Source organism: Lissotriton vulgaris, chromosome 5 (assembly GCF_964263255.1).
Source record: "Lissotriton vulgaris chromosome 5, aLisVul1.2, whole genome shotgun sequence".
Taxonomy (NCBI): domain Eukaryota; kingdom Metazoa; phylum Chordata; class Amphibia; order Caudata; family Salamandridae; genus Lissotriton; species Lissotriton vulgaris.
The window spans coordinates 1914417757-1914435515 of record NC_141693.1 but is presented as its reverse complement, the minus strand read 5'-3'; the positions used below and the strand labels follow the sequence as shown (position 1 = coordinate 1914435515).

Here is a 17759-nt window from a genome sequence, read left to right as displayed (position 1 = left end):
CAGTATCCTTCGGGTTCAACATCTTTTTTCCATAAGTTCACTCTACCCTGTCCCAGGCATTTCTATTTATCAGTGTGTAGAGCAAAAACAAGTACACCAACATAGGCACAGATCTCCACTTACTTCAATGGAACATTTCAATGGTCGATATGGTTTATCACGATATGTCTATGACAGCAGGATATAATATCTTCCACAAATCACAGCTGTGATGGAGGTAAACGACTCGAGCTAGGAAGACTGCCTATAACTTTACAAGAGGGATGGCAGAAGGTAGTTCTCCGAGAGTAGCACAGATAGAAAAGCCTTTCATCTCACTATGATTACACAGCCACCTATACCCCAGAGCTGTGTCAATGAATTAGATAACTCAGTAGTACTGCATGAACCACTGAACTCACTTGGACTTCTGTGCATGGCAAATCAGAAAAACATTTAGGGCAAGGCAGTGCTGCTTTCCAGTGCCATGCAGAGAACTTCCATCCCAACAAATTATTTGATGAAACAGACTTGTTGAAGAAGGTTGGATGGTATAGTAGATAGCAAAATATTAAGGCAGTGCACTTACTTATTAAAAATAATGCACATTGCTGATAATGTTTGCTGAGAAGAAACAGGCTGACGAATGCAAGCTGTCTCAGAGGGATGGCGTGTAGGCACAGCATTTAATGGGAGTCTCTTTGCCAGTGTCAATATGCAAAACAGTGGGGTAACCCAGTATCCCTCAGAACCTGGGCCTATGCACTATAAACAACAATTGGTGAAGCGGCACATGTGAGCGTGATTAAAGTGACATAGTGAGTGTGGGGACAAAGTGACGAAATGTGTGTATTAAACACAAGAGTGACATAATACTGTACACCTATTTACAATAAAAACTCTTTTGAAGACAAGCTCCAAGTTCAAATTCAAACAAACAATAGCACCAGCTAGAAAATGTAATTATGTGAATTTGTGCGCTAACAGGACTGATGGAGCATGAATGGAAAAACAACCATCGACGTTTCAACCCGGACATGCGATGCAGCCACACTGAAGACAGCAGCTTACAGCAAGCTCGCGACTGACACTTGTTGCATAGTGAGGGCCAGCTCACAGACAGCAGCTCAAAGGGACTTTCCGACTAGCTCTGGTTGCTAGTAAGTGTTTCTAGCATGAACATGCAGGATTCTTTAAAGGAGGGAAACATCAGCAACTTCCCTTTTTAAAATGTGAAACAAAACCATGGATCAGCTTGTATAGATGATGGTTCTCTTTTAGCTGAACAAGATAATATATGCGCTCCCTTGCTGACATGTTTATTACTCCAGTAAAATTATGTCATGAAGTATAAAAACAGTAAACGTTTCAGAATGGTGCTGGTAAATTCAAGTTTAAAAAAGTAATACAATGATAGCTATTGAATAACTGCATTGATAAGTTGATGTAAATAAGGAAAAAGGACACTGATGCAGTAAGTTACATTATTTAGTGTGACGCACAGCAGACAAACTCAAAGGAGCTTCAGGTGACTTCTCACTTCTTCTCTATGGAACGCTCCTACCTCTTCACCCAAAAGAGGATTTTAGGCATTTGTTTTCATCCCTACGGTTGAATAACTTCACTCTACTCGTCCACTACTGCTAACAAGCATTCGAAATGCAATAGGTCTCGCATTAGAAAAGTTGGAGCTATTGGTCTTGTAAATGACACATTTTTAATTTATGTTTGGTTTTTGAAAATAGCGAAATTAATATCTTTGTCATTTACAATGCCAATAGTTATAACTTTCGCAAATGTGATACCTATACCATCTGTAATGCAATATGTGTTGTATTTACGTGACTTACATGTATTGATATTAGAAAATGAAAATGGCTTTTAATTTTTTTTTAAATAATTAATACTTAAATAAAAGGTATTGTAATTTATAATGGCAATAGCTTAAACTTTTGTAAATAACTTTTGTGAAGATTATGTTCAGTGTATTTTATTGTGACGAAAATCCAAGAACAGAAGTGATATATTAACATATTTGTTACATTCGCAATAAAGCTTGAAACATTGAGAGAACATATTTGAACCAGTTGTTGTTGAATGGTTGCACAGATTGATGCTCTGGTGGCGCTGAGTGATGTTGTGATGGCGAACGAGTGATGCTGTGGCGTTTAGTGATGCTGTGGTAGAGCATAGTGATGTTGTGGTGCCCCTGAGTGATGCTGTGGTGGTGGTGAGTGATGCTGTATGCTATGCTATGTTTTTTTTTGTGTACCCCATTAAGAGCCTGCAGAGAACTGAAGTCTGCGGTTACGCCTATAGTGTACAGTTTATTACCTGAATTACTGGCTACTGAGTGAATTTGAAGAGCAATTCACTCAATACCTCCCAACTCAGAACCTACCGAAGAGAAAAGCTTAAGACAGAAGTGCTGGGTCAACTGACCTGTAAAGAAATACTGATTAGTTTATGTGGAAACAAAAATCAGTAAACTTAGGAGCACGTGTAGCAAAGTTGTAACAAAAAAAAACCCTGGAGGCCCCACTACATCTCGAGCAGAACTAACATCACAAGCTGTATGGCATTCTCGAAGTTCAGCCACATTTCTTTATAAAGGGCAGGGGTGGAATTTAAGGGTTCTGAAGCTTGATTGAGGCCAGATGTTTAGCAGAAGAGCTAAACTGTGCCTCGGGGAAAAGAAACTTCATTTTAATCGCAGCGTGCTGCCTTTTAGGAAAAAAATGTTCTCAGCAAAACCAATCCCGACACGCTAGTTCTAAATGAATAACATGTTAGCTGGAGCGGCCCAACAGGACTTGAGCTGAGAAATGCCTTTTGCAGGAGACGCATACCTAAAAACCAGATGGATGGCCTGTCAAGTTATAATTTCCTGTTTTATGACCAGGAACTTACTCAGCTGCACCAGACACAGGAGTCGGCAGCAGGGCTTCAGCCCTTATAAGGCAAGGAGAAGGAAGAGTGTTGACATTGAATGGCACTGCCAGGCCCTTAACAGGCTTCTCATGAAGCCCCATTCATAATGCGACTTCCAGGGTTCTGTGTTAACACCGTGTGCTTAGTTAGTGCATGGGGTATCGCTAGGCGGTATACAAGGACTTCACCTCATTGACGAAGGGGGCGTACTTGACAAAATAGGCACACAGGGCAAAACGAGGCATTTAACTGTGTGGTGGTGGGTAGGGGAGAGAACGGGGTGCAGTTTGCCCCAAACTGCAACCCAATAAAAGCACAGCCGAATCCAAGAAAAAAAAAAAGTTTTTTTATTTATACAACTCTGCAAACAGACCGAGGAACATCGCTGAACAGTAGACGTTTCAGTGTGCACTATATCAGCACTAAAACCCGACAGCAGAAAAGCAACATGCTCCTGTGAGAGGTAAAATCAGAAGGTACTCCACCACACTAGCACAACGAACCTGACAGGTTGCTTTCCTACCTGGATTGTAGAATAATTTATTGTGCAGAGCGGAAGTCTGCGCTAGCTTTGCGACATGGAAAATCGGGCTCCGTAAAGTTTGAAAGGAGTCCAAAGAATCAGCAAACAACCCACTTCATATCACTTTTAACGTGACATTCATTTGCTCCTTGGTGGAAAACTGTTTCACTGAAAATTATTCTCTCCCAGAATACGTACAAGAAAGTAAATGCTTTGCTTATAAGAACGAACACTGTGAAATAGTGTGACGAATCTAAAGGATATTGTTTGTAGACTTTCAGTGAATCTGTTTAGCTTACATTCTTCCAATACAGAACTTTCAAATAAACTAAGCAACGCACGTTCAGTGTAATGCTCCCATGTTTTTTCGCTGCATGAATAAGCAGCTTATTTCCCCTCATTCTAGGTCAAACTGTGGCATGCCCAACTTTTAACTCCTACACTGACTGATGCTGCTTGCGCACAACCAGGCTAAATGGGTAACATTTATTGCTGCATTAAACCAGAAACGCCCAATGGTTATTATGGAATGGACATCTAATAATCCGAGTACACGCAGGGCGTGAGAGAAAATGGGTCAAAGCGATTATGAAGCAAACTGGGCAGGTACTCGACGGTGACTGCAAGTTAGGAGCCGGAACCAGACGTGTGCCACCAACGCAGTGGGTGCCTGCCTCAAAAATATTACAAAAGTATTCAAAGGCGAAGAAGTAGTTAAAAAAAAATAAAGAGCTCAGGTCACATGTGACATTCATTCCATGACGGCCAGCACGTAAACCAATTCGAGGTTTCTAGACTGCTGAGAGACTCGGGGCGGAAGGTCACTCCCGCCACCTAAGTGCAGGCAACCAGGAATTTTACGTTCATGCGAGACTTTCCTGCTGTGTGAACTCGACGGCTACCGTCGCGGATATTTAAGCATCAACTATACTATGGTGTCTGCCTCAAGTGGTTTGTAGTGTTAAACGAAACAAGCTAGCAGTGCAAACCTGCTTCGGGTACTAAGTATCAAAAGCGAGTCAGACCATGAACGTATCAAGAAGATACACTATGCTACAGCTTCGGTTTATGAGGAACTTGCTGGCTGTCCACTCTGAAGCGTATCAATGTTGCTTTTGGTTCAGTCTAGTCATCTAAGTAGTTCAAGCCAGAGGCACTGCCCACAAAAACTCCACAAATAACTGAAATGGGTACACAAAAAAAGTCAGTACAACTGCTAGGTAAACGCAATTTGAAAGAGAAAAAAAATCACAGAACAAAACCCAACCAGAAGGCATACACTGCAAAGGATAAAAAGGTGGCCAAAAGGCACGACCATAAACATGGGACACCGATTAGTGAGCTTAAACAGTGGAGGCATGTCAATGAGATAAACGCGGAGAAAGCAAGGTGAAAGCAGCGGCAAAAATCAAGGAGAAGGCACTCAAATAATGAGAAAAAGCGAGGAGAACTCGTTAAAAATGAAGGAAAAGAAAGGGAAAGGCACTGAAACTGACAGGAAAGCACGGAGAAGACGTTCAAAACAAGACGGAGGGCATTGCTGGGGGAAGGAGAAATGCGACACGGCCGCAGCAGGGGGGGGAGCAGGGAGAGCGGCGATGAGGGTGTGAAGCAGCAGGGGCCCTTGAAATGAAGCTAAGCTTCACTTCAAAGGTGTGGGAGGAGTGCGGCTGAGGGAACAGACGGCGATTTGATGATGTGCACGCGCATTTTAGGTCAATGCGCTTGCGCATTGACCTAAAAGCCACGGGTACAGCACCAAATCGCCCAGTTAGGTAAAGTCTGTTTAAGACGCTATAGTCTCCCTCTGCTCAATGCTGACACTTCTCTATCAACAGAGCTCTCCTCTTCTACTTCCTTAGATGTTTAACTCTCACCTTCAGTAGCTCCACATCCTGCTGCTGACACTTCCCCTCTATCTCTGTGATCAGGTCTCGGTGGGTGGATTGCTGCTTCTCCAGTTCACACAGCTTCTCTTGAATGTTCTTCATATTTTCTTTATGCTCGTTTTCCAGTTTACTCATAAGTTGCTGCTCTTCCTTGTCCAGAAACTTTTTCAGAAGCTCAAATGTACTACGGATCACCTCCACCTGGCCCTTGAAGTTTCCCTTCATTAAAAACAACAAAACAAAGCATATCATTTTTGTATTTGTATGACACACCCAACTGTAATCACACTGTCTGCATCTGACACAAACAGTGGTGTGCGCTTACCAGAAACATACACATAGAATTATACACCTAACCATTTGTGAAGCAGAACACAGTCAAAGACATATACATTAAACTTCAGCAACAACTCGCAAACAATTCAACTCTCTATCACTCATTATTTGATCCATCTCCCAGCACAAAGTTTAGAACTGATTTACTGGTAATATAGGCTGTAAGCCTTTAAAAAACATCAGTAGTGGATTTACTTAAAAAGAAAAACATTTGCAAAATAAAAAACTAGAAAAGGCAAACTTAAGTCTATACAATTACACACACTTACAGGAGGCTCTTAACTATTCAGTGTCATACTTTGCCAGGAGTGGAACCATCCAGTAATGATTTAATGCTGGGAGGCTACAGCTGGCAAGAGCAATGGACATGGACTAGTGTGGTAAGTTGTTGTTTAGCCCCAGTGAACTCCCATCACAGAAGGTTAAAAAGATTAACATCCCAAGTATGAACAAAATACCTCTGCAAAGATATACAACACACACCTATCGAATGTTTCTATCTGCAGATGTCTGCAACATGTCTTGTAAAGTGGCTCGTAAAGAAAGGTGACCTGGACACCAGTATCCATGTTTTCCTTGTACCAATGTGCTTCTAGCAGTGCCGAGATGTGTACTCCGTGGCACAATATACCCTCGGTTACTGAAAGACGTCCTGAGAGTTTCAAGGTGACTCCAGCCATCTTCGCAGTTTTAAGATCGGACCTGCAGGCAGCGCACATGCACTGTCGCTATGGAGAAAATCTATTGAATCTAAAAAGAAAAAATTCTAAAAAGAGCCTTTTAGCCCACCCATTACTTACCATTTGTTAGGATGATAATACTCTTCTTTGCTGATTCTAATTCGACAGCGTGTGAGAGGCGTCACTTCCTGTCTCAATTAATTTCCTTGTGTGGAGCATAGACCAAGTACACATCGATGTACCCAATTAGTGTCCATCAGCTGCTCACGCTGTGATTGAGGTAATATTTTTTTTCTTTTTTCCCATTTTTATATAGCCGAACCACAACCTGTGTAGTGGTTGCTTAATTACTCGTGCTCATCGCGCTGTGTCGCGCGATGTGTACGCATTCAACATGTTATCTTTTGATTACGCGTCCACGCGCGATGTGGTCACATGCATTGTATTATTATTTGATTATGCATCCACACATGATGTGTCCGCTCGGTGGTTGCCTTCAACGTGTGGTCAGTCACCGTTGAGGTTTGCCTCTGTTCATCACCACCCCTTTTCTGAATCATTTTGTCCACCATAAGCGTGGAAGGGTATACTCAGATGTGAGTCCCTTGCTCATTGCACCATCAGGATTCAAGCAAGCCGGGCCGACGACGGATGAAATGCCAGAAACCGGTCCCCGGAAGCTTGTTTCCTTCCCAGTATAAGAATTGGCTTGGTAGTTTGGTTTGCCCTGTTCCCATCATGCACTGGGACAGGAACAGACTAATTTGCATGTAGCCAGGTTCTGAGCTGGGATGGTGCAGTGAGCTAAAAAACGGTAATGGATCAAGCCCTGATCTTTGGACTGGGTAAGAGTGGTCTGCTTAATTCAGACACTCTGTTCATCACCACCCCCTTTTCTGAATCATTTTGTCCACCATAAGCGTGGAAGGGTATACTCAGATGTAAGTCCCTTGCTCATTGCACCATCAGGATTCAAGCAAGCCGGGCCGACGACGGCTGAAATGCCAGAAACCGGTCCCCGGAAGCTTGTTTCCTTCCCAGTATAAGAATTGGCTTGGTAGTTTGGTTTGCCCTGTTCTCATCATGCACTGGGACAGGAACAGACTAATTTGCATCTAGCCAGGTTCTGAGCTGGGATGGTGCAGTGAGCTAAAAAACGGTGATGGATCAAGCCCTGATCTTTGGACTGGGTAAGAGTGGTCTGCTTAATTCAGACACTCTGTTCATCACCACCCCCTTTTCTGAATCATTTTGTCCACCATAAGCGTGGAAGGGTATACTCAGATGTGAGTCCCTTGCTCATTGCACCATCAGGATTCAAGCAAGCCGGGCCGACGACGGCTGAAATGCCAGAAACCGGTCCCCGGAAGCTTGTTTCCTTCCCAGTATAAGAATTGGCTTGGTAGTTTGGTTTGCCCTGTTCCCATCATGCACTGGGACAGGAACAGACTAATTTGCATGTAGCCAGGTTCTGAGCTGGGATGGTGCAGTGAGCTAAAAAACGGTGATGGATCAAGCCCTGATCTTTGGACTGGGTAAGAGTGGTCTGCTTAATTCAGACACTCTGTTCATCACCACCCACTTTTCTGAATCATTTTGTCCACCATAAGCGTGGAAGGGTATACTCAGATGTGAGTCCCTTGCTCATTGCACCATCAGGATTCAAGCAAGTCGGGCCGACGACGGCTGAAATGCCAGAAACCGGTCCCTGGAAGCTTGTTTCCTTCCCAGAATAAGAATTGGTTTGGTAGTTTGGTTTGCCCTGTTCCCATCATGCACTGGGACAGGAACAGACTAATTTGCATGTAGCCAGGTTCTGAGCTGGGATGGTGCAGTGAGCTAAAAAACGGTGATGGATCAAGCCCTGATCTTTGGACTGGGTAAGTGTGGTCTGCTTAATTCAGACACTCTGTTCATCACCACCCCCTTTTCTGAATCATTTTGTCCACCATAAGCGTGGAAGGGTATACTCAGATGTGAGTCCCTTGCTCATTGCACCATCAGGATTCAAGCAAGCCGGGCCGACGACCGCTGAAATGCCAGAAACCGGTCCCCGGAAGCTTGTTTCCTTCCCAGTATAAGAATTGGCTTGGTAGTTTGGTTTGCCCTGTTCCCATCATGCACTGGGACAGGAACAGACTAATTTGCATGTAACCAGGTTCTGAGCTGGGATGGTGCAGTGAGCTAAAAAACGGTGATGGATCAAGCCCTGATCTTTGGACTGGGTAAGAGTGGTCTGCTTAATTCAGACACTCTGTTCATCACCACCCCCTTTTCTGAATCATTTTGTCCACCATAAGCGTGGAAGGGTATACTCAGATGTGAGTCCCTTGCTCATTGCACCATCAGGATTCAAGCAAGCCGGGCCGACGACGGCTGAAATGCCAGAAACCGGTCCCCGGAAGCTTGTTTCCTTCCCAGTATAAGAATTGGCTTCGTAGTTTGGTTTGCCCTGTTCCCATCATGCACTGGGACAGGAACAGACTAATTTGCATGTAGCCAGGTTCTGAGCTGGGATGGTGCAGTGAGCTAAAAAACGGTGATGGATCAAGCCCTGATCTTTGGACTGGGTAAGAGTGGTCTGCTTAATTCAGACACTCTGTTCATCACCACCCCCTTTTCTGATTCATTTTGTCCACCATAAGCGTGGAAGGGTATACTCAGATGTGAGTCCCTTGCTCATTGCACCATCAGGATTCAAGCAAGCCGGGCCGACGACCGCTGAAATGCCAGAAACCGGTCCCCGGAAGCTTGTTTCCTTCCCAGTATAAGAATTTGCTTGGTAGTTTGGTTTGCCCTGTTCCCATCATGCACTGGGACAGGAACAGACTAATTTGCATGTAGCCAGGTTCTGAGCTGGGATGGTGCAGTGAGCTAAAAAACGGCGATGGATCAAGCCCTGATCTTGGACTGGGTAAGAGTGGTCTGCTTAATTCAGACACTCTGTTCATCACCACCCCCTTTTCTGAATCATTTTGTCCACCATAAGCGTGGAAGGGTATACTCAGATGTGAGTCCCTTGCTCATTGCACCATCAGGATTCAAGCAAGCCAGGCCGACGACGGCTAAAATGCCAGAAACCGGTCCCCGGAAGCTTGTTTCCTTCCCAGTATAAGAATTTGCTTGGTAGTTTGGTTTGCCTTGTTCCCATCATGCACTGGGACAGGAACAGACTAATTTGCATGTAGCCAGGTTCTGAGCTGGGATGGTGCAGTGAGCTAAAAAACGGTGATGGATCAAGCCCTGATCTTTGGACTGGGTAAGAGTGGTCTGCTTAATTCAGACACTCTGTTCATCACCACCCCCTTTTCTGAATCATTTTGTCCACCATAAGCGTGGAAGGGTATACTCAGATGTGAGTCCCTTGCTCATTGCACCATCAGGATTCAAGCAAGCCAGGCCGACGACGGCTGAAATGCCAGAAACCGGTCCCCGGAAGCTTGTTTCCTTCCCAGTATAAGAATTGGCTTGGTAGTTTGGTTTGCCCTGTTCCCATCATGCACTGGGACAGGAACAGACTAATTTGCATGTAGCCAGGTTCTGAGCTGGGATGGTGCAGTGAGCTAAAAAACGGTGATGGATCAAGCCCTGATCTTTGGACTGGGTAAGAGTGGTCTGCTTAATTCAGACACTCTGTTCATCACCACCCCCTTTTCTGAATCATCTGGATGGAAGCATCGCGCATCGGGTGGTGTTTACTAATAAATGGAAATAAACCTAACTTTAACTTCTCTACGTTTACCTGTGGATTCTTCAACGTAACATTTGGCGACGATCGGGATTTAAACTTCACCCAAACCCACGCAAGAATTTTTCATCAAATCCTTGATGTGTAATTAAAGACGTACCTGACCAGGTTTCACTCCGTGAAATATTCCGGTGAGACTTTCAGCGGTTTTCATCGAGGAACAAGGTATGTCGAATATCTTTCTTCAATATGCGTGATTGGCTTAAAACTTTATCTCACAAGCGTGAGGATTGGCCATAAAGGACTGCTTTATCTCACAAGCGTGAGGATTGGCCATAAAAGACTGCTTTATCTCACAAGCGTGAGGATTGGCCAGAAAAGACTAAGACTGAGATTGTCTACTAGTCTGCTTTCTGCCTGTGACTCAGCTGTAATTTGCCCGTTGGATATCCAATTACTATTGGTCCCTGTTCTTCACGGAAGTTTTGTGGGCGTCACAAGCATTTGAGATGTCAATTTGATGGACATCAGTGCGTTGTTACAGCGACGCACATGCTTTCTCATTTCAATGCCTACTAAATTTTGAAATTGAATCTGTCATCGGTGCGTCGTCTCAGCGACACGCACGCTTTATGGATTTCCTTATTTTTAGCGCATTTCCACAGCGACGCACACGCTTTGGGAATTCATTTATGGTAACTATCAGCGCGTTACTACAGCGACGCGCACGCTTTTCCTCATTCAATTTTTATAATTCCAGCTCGTTAACACTGCAAATGAGAATTTATTTATTGTGACTATCTGCGCGTTGCTTCAGCGACGCGCACGCTTTCCTTAATTCAGTATCACACTCGTTTTGGGAAGATTTGTTCTTTCATCTTTAAATTTATTTTCACATACTAATTATTTTTATTGTTTTGGTCACTCAATATTCTTTACTGTTTGTATTGGTGTTTATTACCACATTTAAAGGGGGTGTTTTTAGCTGAGAGAGGGTACTTTGTACTGTTTATTTTACTATGGCTAATTTACATTTACAGCAAATTACTCAACCCCCTCCTTTTTTGAGTAAACCTGGGAGCCCTGAAATAATTTGGAAAGAATGGTTTGCTTTGTTTGAAAACCATCTTACTGCTATAGATGCTATGGATTTTTCCTCTGAACGCAAATTTGCAATCCTTTTTGGGTGTCTTGGTCAAGCAGCTCAACGTATTTTTAAAAGTATTCCTCCAATTCCTCCTTCTGCTCAAAGTGGTGACCGTCATTGGAATGTATATCTTGAAGCAGTGGCTCGTTTAAAAAAACAATTTGTAATCGACCTTTCTTGAAGCATTGAACGTTCTGCAATTACAAGTAAAGTAATGGCCGACGCTTCAAAAGGTTGAGTCAAATCAGTTATCATTACTGATTCATGCAAAGACAGTTCTGTGTGTTCTGTGAATGTTAAAAACAAAAATTTAAAATTTGTTCAGAAGAAACAATCTAATTTTTGTTACAGATGTGGATCAAAGAACCATTTTGGGAACTTTCAAGGGTGTCCTGCTATTAACAGACGTTGTGTCATTTGCAAAAAGATGGGCCATTTTTAAGGTGTTTGTAGAAATTTGAAGAAAACACCTACAGTTAACTATGTAGAATCTGATGATATTGATGATTGTGCCAACTCTTTTAGTAATATTGTTGTCACATTAGATGATAATGGTCAAGTTAGTGACATAAAAGGTCCTTTATGCTCTACTATAATTGATGGCATTCCTTTACAGGTGATGGCGGACTCTGGTTCTCCTTTCACTATTTTGAGAGATTCTACCTTCTATGATTTATCTAAAAGAAAAGTTGAATTGTTGCGTTCAGATGTAAACCCGAAAGCCTTTGAGGAAAAGGACATCAACATGATTGGGTATTTTGAGGGTTTAGTACAATGTTTAGGTAGAGAAACTGTTACCAAAATTTATGTTGCTGACAAAGCAGGGGTGGGGGAATCATATCGCCCGACGCCCGAACCAACTAGAATTTTATGAGGGGCAAGAAGATATATTGTCTATTTTGTCCGACGGACAAGAAGACAATAAATCGCAAAGAAGAAATGAGCTGTGGGCGCTCTCGGGCTCACAGGCAATTGAAATGCTGTCAGAAAGCCTTTGAATGGCTGGAAGCCCATGACTGGGCTCTATCTAGTCGGTGATTTGCTGGGGGAGTCTTACGCTAGACGTAAGTGTTCTAGCGTGAGTTCCACACTGGTGCAGCCCACCTGCTCTTGGAACTGAGCTGCTGAACTTGAAAGGGCGGGCGCCGAGACACGAAACACTTTTACGTCTGTCTGGGTCTCAGTGCTGCGGACAGGTTGGCCTTGTGGTCTCTCCGTCACGGATTGCCCTATCCATTTTAATCCGTCCAGGGCAGCCCACTAATTGTTGGTGCGCTGCGTGGCACTTTCTGGAATCGGGATCGGAAAGTCGTTGTTTCTGACACAGTGAATGCTTCACCAGCAGGCGAGTCACTCTAATAATGGGTTTTGCAGAAATGTATGTTAACTGTTATACTGCATGGAATGGACTGAGATCAGTGGGCGTGGGTGCAGGGTCAAATGTACGGCATGAAAATTTACAGTAAGGCGGGAACTTCTCCACTGCTATCGGCTGATCAGTGAGGCGCCTATTACAATGCAACCAGTGCAGCGTTAATAATGGGTGAAAACACCACGAATGGAGTCTCACTATTTTAGAGACATTGGCCTTTACTTTGTCAGTCTGCTTTTATGGAGGAGGTTGCATTCGGGGGCACGGAGTTAACAATTGTACTTTAACACTGGCAGTCTTAACGATAAGGCATCCATGCAAGATTAAGCGTGCGCTGTAAACAGAAACATTTTGTAAACTGCATCTTTTTCCCGGGGTTAAACAATAAAGCTAAATTTGAATAAAAGAAAGGCCACATAATGAAGCAGGCAGAAAGTATCTTCGCGTTCCAGGCAATGTTATGTGTGCAGCGTATTTCACACAGCTCACTGAAACGTGGGCCACTCTCGGTGTCTCAAACATCGCAACGTCACATTTTTTCTTGGGCGTCTCTGTTCCTAATACCCTCCCCCACAGTCTTTCTTGCCTTTCCTTATTCCATTCCCTTGACCTTCCCTCCACTGCTTCTTGCTTAATCAGTGCCTCCACTTTATTTTCCAACCTTGCCACTGCAGCAGAGGAAAAGCCTCACGTCGTTATCAATTGTACAGGCTTAATTTGGCAAGAAACCGGTTATTCTTCACATTTTGGGCTCCTTCCTGTTAGCCTGTACCTCCTATTTGGTTGCATTTCTCATCTGCTGTACCTACTGTAAACCACCCCCCCCCCCCCCCCCCCCACCATGCAAAGTGCTCTGGCAGTTTGTGCTAAATAAACAGAGCCACTGTAATGAAGCAGCAGAGAAGGTCTAAATTATGCGCAGGGTTGACTAAATTATGTGGCCACATAAAATGTGAATTATATAGCAGAAGGCAGCACATTTTTGTTTATCGGATTATTATTTTTTTACATCTGTAAAGGTTAACTCTGTCAGTATAAATGTCTTGCCTTATTACTTTCAGATTAACACCCAAATACATCAATAGCAATGTTAAAGTGACCAGTCACAACTTGTGACGGGCTTTGTACAGTGTGGCAGGATGGGTTACCCTATTTTTAGAAACTTTTGATCTGTTTGAGCTAGAATCAACATTTTTGTTAAAATATGCAGTTTAGGCAGCATGATTATGTGGCAAATTACGAGGAAAACGTCTTAGCTGTAGTATCTCATTTTAGAGTGATTCTGTTATAAATCACACGCATACATAGGACCTGCCACCTGTGGGGGACCATCTGTCATTTGCAACGATGTAAAATGGCAATAATTGCAGAACCGAGTTCAATATAAAGCAGAAAAATCAGAATTTACATTTGCAGGTCTCACAATCACGTTTTATTGACAACTGCATGTAATTATACAATATTCCCACCTTAATGTTATGCAACCGCTGCAGTGATGCCTTTTTGTTGCACAGTTATGTATGTCAGCAGTAAAAATGAGCCCATACCAGATCCATGGAAAAGTGACACTGCCACCTGTGCGAGTATTCGTCCTACGTAGACATAAAGGCTTGTTTTTCTTTCCCTACGTGATTTGACAAGGAGTCTTTTTCCTGTGTGCCTGCCTTTGTGCCTTCTTTAATGCATGTGCCCATTTCGAAATATCCAAGCATCATCCCTTAGACCCTCAGAATGCTCAGCTTCTGGAAAAAAACCTTATTGCACCAGGCTTACCAATACTCGTATGTCTGCATCGGGCAACAGAATATTAGGATTTTCAAAGAAGATAACGGGCACATCTGGGTGGGCAGTGGGGGGCTGGGGACATTGGAAGGAGAGAGACAAGTGGCAGAGAATTCAGATTTTAAAGAAAAAGGGACTACTTCACAAATCTAAGTGAGACAAACTTGCACATCTATTGTGGAGCTGCATCTATTCATGTTTGTGGAGCTTACTCTTCTGGTCCCATTACTATACCACTACTGTGCACAAGAGAACCCTGTAGCTAATGCATGTGCTGCATATACTCCTTGTGTGGGAGAAGAATGTGGCGATTTATCAGTGAGCGCACAGTAGTATAATCACACCTCACCTGACCAGGAATGTAAAAGGAGAGATTGATTTAACTGTCCAGTACTGCCCCTTGTGTATTTGTACTTATGGATACTACCTCAGTGAACCACAGCACACCTGCAACGCAATTTTGGCTGTCCCATGAAAAGTTCATAAGCTCCACCAAAAAGTGCAGTATTCCCATCCACACAAACGTTTATCAGATCATGTTCACATGTGAGTATTTTTGAAGTTGGACAGCTATGACTTGGGCCTAGGATGAAGAAATCCCTTCTGTCCAACAGGTTCATATTCCGACAGAGTGCAAACTAGTAATTGACTACGTTAATTGAAGTAAACTTGGCATAGACTGTCTTTAGGTACTCCTTCTCTACAATTGAAATTTTGTCACATTCATACTGGTTGATAATTGGCTGCAGTGCACACCGACACATCCACCCACATACTGTACAACCTGCCAGTACAACAGTTGCATTTAAGGATGCATGACCATGCACTGCATAATTGGACTTGTGCTTGACATAATGTTGCATTGTATGCTGCACTGATTACAGTGCAGGTTCTCGCCGTGCAGACCCACCGTAGTGATTTATGGAATAGGTGGGGCAAGAAGATATCTTCCCAGGACAAGTAGATTTCTGTAAAATGTTGTCCATTGGCCAAGTAGATTTTTGACAAATTTCCACACCCCTGCAAAGGCAAAAATATAGTTGGCTGGAAGGATCTTGCCCGCATGGGTTTATATTTGGTTCCTGGGGATGATAATCCAGTTAAGGTTGGGGATCTTCCTGTGTCAAGTGTGGAGTGCATGTCTGATGATCAATCTTTTGATGCAAAACAGATTAAGGAGAAGTTTAAACCTGTGTTCAGTAACAAAGTTGGCAGTGTAGAGGGTTTTGAGCATAGGATAAGATTGGTTCCTGGAGCTCAACCTGTAGCTCATAAGGTTCGATCTGTCCCTTTGAGTGTTCGTGCAGAATTAGAAAGTTCTTTAAACGAATTGTATGAGCAAGGAATCATTCAGCCAGTTGATTCTTCACAGTGAGTGGCTCCGATCGTGGTCGCTCGCAAAAAGACCGGCGAAATTAGGCTCTGTTCTCATTGATCGACTTAAAGTCGGCTTATCATCAGGTCGCATTATCAAAAGAGTTTCAGGAGTTGACTACTTTTATCACTCCGTTCGGAGCGTTTAAATTTTTACGCCTTCCTTTTGGTCTAGCTTTGGCTGGGAGTGTCTTCCAGAAGCTTATGGATTCCCTTTTCAGTAAGGTGGTTGGAGTTCAGGCTTACCTGGATGACATTTTGATTTATGCTAAGTCTTTAGAAGAGCATAATACAATTTTGAGACGTGTTCTCACCATTTTGATGTCTAAAAAGATGACTGTACGCGGTGACAAGTGTAAATTTTCTGTTAAAGAGCTAGATTATTTGGGTCATACGTATCTCGTGAGGGGATTAAACCAAAGTTCTCGGTGATTAGAGCCATAGAGGATGCCAAACCTCCATCTGACAAAGATTCTCTCAGATCTTATCTCGGTCTGGCAGAGTACTATGCTAGATTTGTTCCTGCTTATTCTCAATTAGTTGAACCCCTTTGCGGCTTATTGAGGAAAGGCTGCAGCTTCGCTTGGTCTCCTGAATTAGATAAACGTTTTAGTGATGTTAAAAAATGGATTGTATCTGCTAAACTCTTCACGCTTTCAGGGATGATTGTCTTTCTGTCATCAAAGTTGATGCAAGTATCACTGGCTTGGGTGCAGTATTAACTCAGAAAGTAGGGAGCAACGAACAGGCAGTGGCTTTTGCTTCGCGTTCGCTTAAGACGTTTGAGACTAGATATAGCACCATTGAAAGGGAAGCGTCAGCTTCTGTATGGGCAGTTCAGAAATTTAGAACATATATTTGGGGTCGAAAATTTGAGCTAGTTACCGACCATAAGCCTCTTATCTATATTTTTAATAAGGTCAATTCTTCATGTATGTCCGCTAGATTGATGAGGTTGGTTTCTAAGTTACAGGAGTTTCATTTTGAGGTCAAACACATTAGTGGTGGTAAAAATTTTAGGGCCGACTGCCTTTCGAGACTTTCCATGATTAAGGATGATGATGAGGATATCTCTGCTGAAGATATTGAATGTGTCACCATGGTGGATGCTGTTAGTGAGTTAACCCCTGTTTTATCTGAGAATGATTGGAAGTTTGCATGTGAGGGTGATCCAGTGCTTCAAAAGGTTATCCACTATTCGACTCTTAGATGGCCGGAGCCTAGGTGTCTGGAGGGTGAATAGCGTAGGTTTTCGCAGGTTTCTGATGAGCTCTCGGTTGAGAATAATATTGTTCGCAGAGTTGACAAATGTATTCCTCCATTCAAATTACGGCCTTTGATCATAGGTGAAGCTCACAAAGGTCATTTAGGGATTACCAAAACCATTATGAGAATTAAGGAACACTACTGGTGGCCCTCTTTGGATGTACAGGTCAAGAAATTAATTGATTCTTGTCCAGAATGCCTGGTCTCTGATAAACTTTGGCATACAATGAAAGTCCCTTTATCTCCAACTGAATTTCCACATGTAGCGTGGGAAAAAGTCGGTATTAATTTTTCAGGTCCTTATTCTGTTTTAGACCAGGAGTGTAAATATGTTATTTTATTGGTTGATTATTATTCCAAGTGGATGTATCATGAATTTGTTAAAACGCCCGGTTCCGACTCTACTATTTCATTTTTGAAAAGAATTTTTGATGTATTATTTATTTAAGAAGCTTATAAAGCGCGCAGCTACCCCCGACGGGGGTGTCCCGGCGCTGAGAGTACAAGTTAATCACGGGAGGGGAGCTACCAGGTTCAAGTCCATCCTAACCTGAAGCTACAGAGGGCCACAGGCTCGCTTAATCAGAGTTTGGTAAACAGCCAGGTTTTTAGTTTACGTCGGAAGACTTGCTCTGACTCAATGAACCTAAGGTCCAGAGGAAGGCTGTTCCATTACTTGGCCGCAGTCACTCCGAACGTTCTGCCGCCACTCCTGGCAAGCCTAAATCTGGGAGCCACCAATAGACGGAGGCTGTTAGATCTCAGATGTCTTGCTGATACAGATAATTTGAG

At 43.2% G+C, this 17759-nt stretch overlaps 1 protein-coding gene across 2 annotated transcripts in view; it reads right to left on the bottom strand.

Moving 5' to 3' along the window:
* Positions 1-17759, bottom strand: part of LOC147717709 (E3 ubiquitin-protein ligase TRIM39-like) — a 141163-nt gene that overhangs the window by 102679 nt on the left and 20725 nt on the right. Inside the window, exons 3-4 of one of the 2 annotated variants that reach the window (XM_086924493.1) lie at positions 5305-5541; positions 4711-4713 (exon numbers count right to left, since the gene is read on the bottom strand). In XM_086924493.1, coding sequence (XP_086780619.1) covers positions 4711-4713; positions 5305-5541 — 240 coding nt within the window. The remainder of the gene's footprint in view (positions 1-4710; positions 4714-5304; positions 5542-17759) is intronic. The other variant, XM_086924492.1, reaches the window with a different exon arrangement.